Source organism: Sorex araneus, chromosome 3 (assembly GCF_027595985.1).
Source record: "Sorex araneus isolate mSorAra2 chromosome 3, mSorAra2.pri, whole genome shotgun sequence".
Classification (NCBI taxonomy): Eukaryota; Metazoa; Chordata; class Mammalia; order Eulipotyphla; family Soricidae; genus Sorex; species Sorex araneus.
The window spans coordinates 145,476,483-145,485,680 of record NC_073304.1 but is presented as its reverse complement, the minus strand read 5'-3'; the positions used below and the strand labels follow the sequence as shown (position 1 = coordinate 145,485,680).

Genomic DNA, 9,198 nt, shown 5'->3' with positions numbered 1-9,198 from the left:
AATGGCACTGACATGCAGCTCCTTATCGTCTGATCTCAGCCAAAAGGGAAAAATGCTTAACAGACACCCGCGTGGGCTGTGCTTGGGAACTGGGGTGCCTGCTCCCGAGGCAGGCTCGGCAGAGGAGACGAAGTGTCCCCTGAAACGGGTCGTATAAACAGGTCAGAGTGCCCGCAGCGCTCCCCGAACGCCGCCCTGCGGGGCGCCGGTGCTCAGAGACTGGACATCACACACCCGCGACGACCCCGCGGGACTAGATGAAGCCCCTGGCTCCGCACTCGGGGTCAGAGACTGGTGGGTCCCCAGCTGAGAGGGAGGCGCGGGCGTGAGTCTCCCTCTTCCCAGCGCCTCTAGGACTCACAGGCGCTCGGCAGCTCCGGGCCTTGGGATCGTGCCGTCAGCGGCGTTGAGTCTACCCGCCTGCCGTGTCTTCCCGCGGCACCTCTCCCCAGGCCTTGCGAATCCTGCGCACCAGCGCCCCTCCCGTCGGGTGTCCTCCTCCAGAGTCCTCCCGTTCGGGCTGTCCAGGAAAGGGGCTGGCAGGAGAGGCAGAGCAGCAAGCGGTGCAGGGGCTGCGGCGCGCGCGGGGGCGGGGGTCCCCAGGGCGCGAGACGCTGGTCTCCTGCGGCGCGGACCTCCCAGCGCGCCCGCCCTGTTTACTCATCCCCGCGGAGCGCCCGGGGAGCGAGGGCTGCGCGCGCGCCCCGAAAGCCTAGCAATCTGAGGACGCGGTATCAGCCCTTCCCACAGGCACTTCCTTCCCGTTCCCGAACGTCCAGGGAGGGAGGGCCAAGCGCTTAAAAACGCACGCCCAGGCCGCCCGGGTGTCAGAGCCGCCTGGCGTGGGCGCGTCCAGTCGGCCACCGCAGCTGCTCCGCTCGCGCCTCGGGCCCGCAGAGACCAGCCCTGCTCCCCGGCCGCAGCCCGGACAAGCATGCTCGTCCTTCTCCTCGGGGTCCTGGCCCCCGCCGGCTGGGGGCTGCCGGCGCCCACCGAGCCTCCGCCCCACGGCAGCCAGTGCGTCGAGCACGACTGCTTCGCGCTCTTTCGGCATCCGGAAAGCTTCGCGGCTGCCAGCCTGTCCTGCAAGCGGCGGCACGGCCACCTGATGACCGTGCGCTCCTCCGTGGCGGCCGACGTCATCTCCCTGCTTCTGGGCGGAGACGGCGGGGTCGGGCTGAAGCTCTGGATCGGCCTGGAGCTGCCGCCCAACTGCAGCGACGTTGCCCCTCTCGGGCCCCTGCGCGGCTTCCGGTGGGTGACAGGCGACAACAGTACGAGCTACAGCAGGTGGGCTCGCGTGGCCGACGAGGCGCCCCTCTGCGGGCCGCTGTGCGTCGCCGTCTCGGCGGCCGCGGGCGCGGGCGAGTTGGCCTGGGAGACACAGCGCTGCAACGCCACGGCCGACGGCTTCCTCTGTGAGTTCCCCTTCGCGGCGTCCTGCCGGCCGCTGCCCGTGGAGGCCGCGGCCGCTAACGTCTCCATCACCTACAGCACCCCCTTCGGGGCGCGTGGGCCTGACTTCCAGACGCTGCCCGAGGGGAGCATCGCCACCGTGGAGCCTTCCGCGCTGCAGCTGGTGTGCCGGGCCTCGCCGGGGGAGGGCGAGGCGCGCTGGGGTCGAGAGGTGCCCGGCGCCTGGGTCTGCAGCGTGGACAACGGCGGCTGCGAGCACGCGTGCACCCTGAGCGCCGGGGCGCCGCGCTGCGTGTGCGCGGCCGACACCGTCCTGCAGCCCGATGGGCGCTCCTGCGCGGCGCGCGACGACCACGCGTGTCACAGGCTCTGCGAGCAATTCTGCGTGCTCAGCACCGACGCGCCCGGCGAGTACTCGTGCATGTGCGCGACGGGTTACCGCCTGGCGGCTGACCAGCACCGCTGCGAGGACGTGGACGACTGCTTGTTGGAGCCGAGCCCGTGCAAGCAGCGCTGCGTCAACACGCAGGGAGGCTTCGAGTGCCATTGCTTCCCTGGCTACGAAATGCTGGACGGGGAGTGCGTGGAGCTCCTGGACCCATGCTTCGGGAACGACTGCGAGTATCAGTGCCAGCCTATAGGGGAGACCGACTTCCGCTGCATCTGCGCAGAGGGCTTCGCGCCCGACCCGAAGGACCCTCACAAGTGTCTGATGTTCTGCAACAAGACTGTCTGCGAAGCCGACTGTGACCCCAACAGTCCGGGTGTCTGTCGGTGCCCTGAAGGCTACATCTTGGACGAGGACTCCATGTGCGCTGACATAGATGAATGCGCCAGCAACGAATGTACGGGCGCCTGCCGCAACCTCCCTGGCAGCTTTGAGTGTCTCTGCGGCCCAGAGACTGCCCTTGCTGGCCAGGTTGCCACCGACTGCGATCCAGTTAAGGTGAATGAGGACGCAGGCTCTGGAGAGCCGCCCATTAGCCCGACTCCCAGCGCCACTTCTAGGCCCTCGCCTGCGGGGCCCATGCACTCTGGGGTGCTCATTGGCATCTCCATTGCGAGCCTGTCTCTGGTGGTGGCACTGTTGGCACTCCTCTGCCACCTGCGCAAGAAGCAAGGCACTTCTCCAGCTGAGCTGGAGTACAAGTGTGGGTCCCCAGCTAAGGAAGTGGTTCTGCAACAGGTGCGAACGGACCTAACGGCCCAGAAACTCTAAGGTGGCCTGCCTCTTTGCTGGGCTTCCCAGGTCCCCCTTCCAGAAATGGGCCCCCTAAAGCATCCCAGCAGTCATCAGAATGTAGAAGTCTCTGAGCTCTTTTCACCGAGGTGCGTCTGTATTCGACTAAAGAGAAGGGTTAGAAGGAAAGTGTGCCCTGCCACTTACATGATGTCCCCTGAAACTGGGCAGAGGTGAGACTTTACAATGAAGATACAGACTGCAAAGTGTCCCTTGCCGTCATCCTGGACCCCAGAAGGACGAATGTGACTTGGAAGCAGGCCTGAGGGCAGACTCTGATCCTGTGGGTGATGCACTAGTGAGTGTAACTGAACAATGGATGATAGTTGTAATATTTATTTTTCAGGAATTTATATTTTCTCCTTTATTTTGCATCCTTTCCCCACCTGTGTGCTTCCAACACTCACTCTGTACCCCTCTCCTCCTTCCCACTTTCATCTTCCTTCTTCTTTTTTCTGTATTTATATACTCTCACTAGGTAAGTGACAGTTAAAATATCTTGAATATGCCTCATCCCCTCTCAGTCCTGCCAAGTTGTTTTTCAGCTACGAAACAAAACTCCATTTCTGTTTCCATCATTTCTCCTAGTTTTTCTCTCCCAGGAAATATCCCTAATCTACCAAGTCTCTCTGCCTATGTCTGACCCTACTTCTTGTCTGTCTAAGCACCCATGTGAAATGGAAATGAAAACACTAAAATCAAGAATGATGGGGGAAGGGCGATTATCTCTTTCACTGGGTTTGCTAATTTATTCTGAACTTTCAGATTTCCAGAGCAATATCATTGAACAAAGATTAAGGTGCATGTATTAAATTAATGTTGCTAGACCATCGTAAAAATTAAACCCAAGGAGTTTTTAATTTTTATTTTTAAACAGTGAGCTTGGGTTTTGTTGTTATTGCTGTTTTGATTTTACCTGAAAGTTGGTAATTGTTATTAAGCTGCGTGTGCAGTTTCCTTTTCTACTATTATTATTGTGAGTTGTTATTGAAAGTTTTGAAAATGTTTGCATTATTGATTTTAGATTGAAAAGGAAACACCTTGTAGAAGACAGTTTAAGACTGTGTGAACTGCATGATTCATATAATAGTCATTTTGACAAGCCAAAATAAAATCTGCTCTACTCATTTAGGGGGATCTGGGAGCTTGGCATGGAACCAGGAGGATGCCCTGGTAGGGTCTCATCATGATTTGGCCTTGAGAATTTTTTCCACTTCAGAGAAGCATCGCAGTCCTAGCTATTAGAATGTGGTGGCTTGATATGAAGTGGTGGTTCCCCACTTAGAAATACAGTATCAGGTTCCATGGCCATACTTCCTTCAAGATAGTCTATTTTAATAATACCCTCAGTGGGGTTGTCTACACTGTATAGTTGAATAAAATCATCCCAGACAGTTCCTAACTTTCTGGGGTACATTAAATGTGGATCAGTAATAAGTGGCAGGTCAAATCAGGCCTTTGTTTATCAAGAAACTGAGGAATTTTATTTTATAGCTTTTCTTTCTAATAGAAGAAAATAGGTACACACTTTTAGACACTGCTATACAGAGTAGAGTTTGGTTAAACTAAGCTAGGAATTAAATTGTGCTTCTTCTAGAAAAATATGTATGAGATAGGTAAGTATCTTTTGTGGTTAAAAATGTTTTCCTCCACTATTTTGTAAACTGAGAATATTTGTACATAGTTATTTATTTATGGAAATAAAAATAAAACACAGGCAAAATCCTTGCTTATGACATCACAGGTAGAAAATAAACAAATAATTGTTCATGCTTGTGTGATGCATCTGTTCAAGTATCCTCCCCCAAATACAAAATACAAAAATAATTTCTGTCATTATAAAGCCTGGCTATAGAAAGTTTTTAATGTGTGGCTGACTTGAATTTTCTTCCAACTTATGCTTTATGACAACTTTCATATCACTACCAGTTTGATAGGCTCCCATCAATGCAAATACCAAATATCCTTCCACACCACAAAATTAACTCCATCAGTACATGGCATTATCTTTGACTTTCAGAGATCTCTCCAGAGGTCATTTCATTGTAGGATTTTGTGTTACAACTGTGTGTACACATTTTAAAAAATATTTTTGCCATTTTTACCATTTTGGAACCATAGAAACTTCATATTCATTCAAGACTTGTACCTATGTGTTTCAAAAATATATTATCAGATTATCCATTAAGATGAGTTCAAGAAACTCCTTCTTAGAGCTTCTCTGGAATCACAGTCACATGGCTTTCTGCATTTGGTTTGGCTTTATCTACATTATAAGCTTTGAAACACAACAATTCTGAGGGGTCTCAGTCTGGACCTCAAATTCAAATAGTTGTTTTTTCACACCAGGGTCTTATGTGGTATTAACTCATTCTCCTTTCTTTTGAGTTTAGAAAGTATTTTTTTATACACACATTTCTTTGAGACTTTTCTTGAGACAGTAGAGCTGACTAAATCTTATAGGTAGTGAGATGAAAGTTGTCATAAAGTATAAGTTGGAAGAAAATTCAAGTCAGCCATACATTAAAAACTTTCTATATCCAGGCCTAAGTGTTCATGCCTAAAGTCTAAGCTATCTGGGAGACTGAGGTTAGAGGCCACTTGAGTCCAAGAGTTCTGGGATAAGAACTCCTACTCTGAGATCAGTGTCCTCACTGTTCAGCTTAAATATGGCAACCCCTGGGAGTGGGGGGCCATCAGATTGTCTAGGGAGGGATGAACTGACCCTGGTCAGAAACAGAGAAGGTCAAAATTTCTCACATATCTGGATACTCTGTGCTCATTTTAATCCAAATAGTTGTTGTGAGATGCATTTGTAGAGTCTGACATCTACTGAGAAAAAGTGTCAGTTAATAGAGGGAATAAGAGAAGGAAAAAGTGTCAGTTAATAGAGGGAATAAGTGTCCCTGGGGAAAAAAGTGAAGCCATGCCCTCTATAGAACTTGTGAGAGAATAATTCAACAAGCAGGTGCAAATCAGGTCAATAAATGTTCCAGGATCCATAGGTGCAGTTGATACCCTCACAAACTTGCCCTCATCCATTCTTTCATTCTTAAAATAAAGGGTACTTCTACAAAACAGCCAAATTTTACAGGATCACTTTAAGATTTCTTCTTCCAGGACTTATATTTTCTTGAACATCACAGAAAGACCAAGGCACACATTCAAGACTCATAGGCAAGAACCCTAAATTGGCCTCTTGTATCTTAGAGCTGTGTAGACTGGGACCAGACCCTCCCTATGGCCCTCACATTCTGTCCTGTGGGAGATCAGTATCCCTACTTACAGACTCAACCATACTTGAGATTCTCCAAACTAAGAAACCACAGAACTTCTCTGAGAAAGATGCCTTGATCATATTAAAAAAAAAACCACGCAAAACAAAACAGTTAACTACTAGTTCTAAAAACTATCCCCCAAAAGTTAAAATTAAGGTGGATCTAATTAAATAGGGACCTGGGGTAAAGTGGGGTTACTTGTGAGTCTCTGAACTGTCTTCTCAGTATTGGAAATCCAAGTCTAAGAAGGAATCTTAAGTCTCATCAAGTGGTATGTGCGCAATATAGCTGTGTGCACAGGACCTGGGCGGGGGGGGGGAAGACCAAAATATTTGGACAGGTCAGAATCTGATCTCAGGAATTAAATGCCTTTTTACCTCTAGACCATCCTCAGAGCTAGCTCCTTTTCTTGGATTAGTTTCAAGAATACACACCCTATGACAGGCATATTTGTAGGTATCGTGATAAGTCCTCCTGACCCTTTATCCTTCAGAAAAACTTATGCTGTAGTGGAGAGGGAAATATAAAACAAACACACAGCTGCTAAGTACATTTAACTTAGAAATAAAATAGTGGTGAGAGCTGGGTAGATGTACTGATCACCAAAGTATCAGGATGCAACCTGATTGGAGAAAACTTCTATGATAAACTGACATGGAAACCTAGACTTGAAAGAGAAGTAAGGATGAGCTGAATGAAGAATGGAGGGAGAAAAGTTGGATGAAGAAATGACATGTGCACAGGTCCTACACTAGCAATCCCATGCAGCAGACATGGAGTGAGACTGTGGTGAGTAATAAGGGTAGGGGTCAACATGAGGCTGAAGAGGTAGAAATGGAGATGGAAGTGGAGGGGAAGCTGGGGCTGGGGAGCAACTTAAAGATGTCGAATTCTAAATCATACATCTGTGCTGCACCAGAGCACGATGATATTCCATTAAAATCCTAAGACTATTGAGGAAAGATAATGGCTACTTGGAGAGTTATTTACATGGGAAGGAACCTTTTGACTTCTACATTGCATGGAGTGTAGAAGCCAAATACATCTGCATTTGCATCCTACTTATACTTGGATATCACTGTGACCATGGTATCTATTCAATTCCTTTAAAGTTGTAAAACAGTCTGATAAAAGTGCCACCTCACAGGGTTTCTATGAGGACAAGATGAGGTGAGTCAGGTCAGTTCCCAGTACACAGCAGGTGCCAAATACATGTCAGGTTAGGTGTTAGTAAATTAGTGAATAACAATTGAATAAAGAAAAAAATATGTTTTGATATCTTTTTTTATAAGTTTTATTTATTTATTTACTTTTTGCTTTTTGGATCACAACCGGCGATGCACAAGGGTTATTCCTAGCTCTGCACTCAGAAATTACCCCTGGCAGTGCTCAGGATATATGGGATGCTGGGAATCGAACATGCATCGGCTGTGTCCAAGGCAAACGCCCTACACACTGTGCTATTACTCCAGCCCCTGTTTTGATATCTTGATGGCAAATTTAAGGTCATGTAGAAAGTATGGTTCTTTTAAGGCAAGATGAAGTGTCTTGGAGAAAAAGTATCAATGTAGGAGACAGTGTCATGGTGGGATGTTTGGAATATCAAGTGGAGTCTCGGGAGGGGGGTGTTTGCAGGGGGGGCAGAGAATCAGTCCCTCAAAAGCTGTAAAATCCTGCTTCAAAGGCCTAACCTTCCTGTTGACAAGGACTAGCTATCAAAGTATCTGGATACACAGGTCCCTTCCATAATACTCCTAGAGAAATTGCACAGAGGAAGCACCTTCTTTGTTTTCTCAGGGCCCCAAAAGAAAGAGAAAGCTGACTTGGGTGCAAGAAGAATTATAACTGGGCATGGGGGGTTATTCCCATCACTTCCCACTTCTCTCTCATTCAGTAGCATCATATGGGCTCTCAAGATCAACAACATCAAAGAGGAACTGCAAGAGAGGAAGTTTAGGTTAGTTCAGAAACAAGGGCCCAGTTGTTCATGGACTCTTGCAGAGAGCTTACTCAGCATCAAAAAGTTTCTTGCATCCTTTCTCCTCTTTTCTCCCCACCTTAACACCATCAGAGTTCTCCATGAACCCTGAGAGGAGACATTTTTTTCTCCTTGACACTTGCCATGTCATCCCTTTGGGAACTCTCCTTACTGAGGAATCTCAGGATCATTGTTGAATCTCAAAAAGGGTCTGTTCTAAGCCAGAGCCAGAAAGCTGGCTCTCTTTATTTTTAACAAACAGGCTTTAATGAAAACACAACACATCTTTCTCCCAATATCCTGCTCATTCATCCCATGATTTGGACTTGTGCTGCCCAAATCCTGGAAGTCACTTGGAATATGTGAATAAACATAAAAGTAAGTGGGTTAACTCCCACATCTCGCAACTTCAGGGAGGTGAAACTTAAGGGGTGTGATAGGAAGTAAGGCCATGCAAGGGAAATGACTGTTCAGTCTGCTGGATCTTGTGTGGTAAACCTCTGCTCTGTCACACTCTTCCTGAGGCCCCTGGGTGTGGATAGGTCAAGTAACAGAAGTACCAAAACTATAAATTTTTAGGGCTCCCTTTTGCCTATGTTAGGAACTAATTATATCATCTCTTCAGGGAAAACTGAGGTTACAAAATATATAAAAACACATTCTCATGGTTATGACTCAGTAGGGGGTACAAACTCACTTGAAAACACATGTGCTGACCTCTCCAGGCATTTCTTCATAAAATAACACAGACAACACCCTGATATTTCTTTCCTTCTTTTTCAGACTGTGTAGCCAGGGTTCAGCACTCTCTTTTTGTTTCAAGAGAGTTCTTCCTCCCATTTTTGATCAGCAGGCTCAGATATAGCAAACAACTGATTTCCTCTCACAGGAGAAATGCAATATTGTTTTAACATTAGATTCTAAAAGGCTCAAAAAAATCCCTTTCAGTCTGTTTTGAAAGTGATTATGAAAGACATGAGAACCCTGGAGTGCATTAGCTCAAGGCCAGGCCCAGTGTAAATGAGGGAGCAAAGAACAGAGTTTAGGAAACCAGTTAAAAACTGCACCAGTACCCCACGCTGGGTTCCATGACAGAAATGTTTGCTCCCAACCCAGGACCATAGACCATATTGTCCCAGATTATGCCTAAAATAAATCTTGTAAATAGGAAATTTGATTACTGATATTATCCAGAGATGAAAACTGATTCTGTTTTACATGTTTATCATGTGATAGCTTCTCCACATTGTATTCTGGAGTCTTTCTTCTGTCTGAACACTCAGACA

General features: G+C 47.9%; 1 protein-coding gene across 1 annotated transcript; it reads left to right on the top strand.

Moving 5' to 3' along the window:
• Window positions 1-628: 628 nt before the first annotated feature.
• On the top strand, window positions 629-4,424 carry THBD (thrombomodulin). Its single transcript, XM_004614417.2, has one exon. The coding sequence runs from the start codon at window positions 935-937 to the stop codon at window positions 2,633-2,635; it is 1,701 nt and encodes a 566-aa protein (XP_004614474.1). The 5' UTR covers window positions 629-934; the 3' UTR covers window positions 2,636-4,424.
• The last annotated feature ends 4,774 nt before the right edge of the window (window positions 4,425-9,198 follow it).

Excerpts from the sequence above, each read along its gene's own strand:
- THBD (XM_004614417.2), top strand. The coding sequence starts at position 935 with ATGCTCGTCCTTCTCCTCGGGGTCCTGGCCCCCGCCGGCTGGGGGCTG.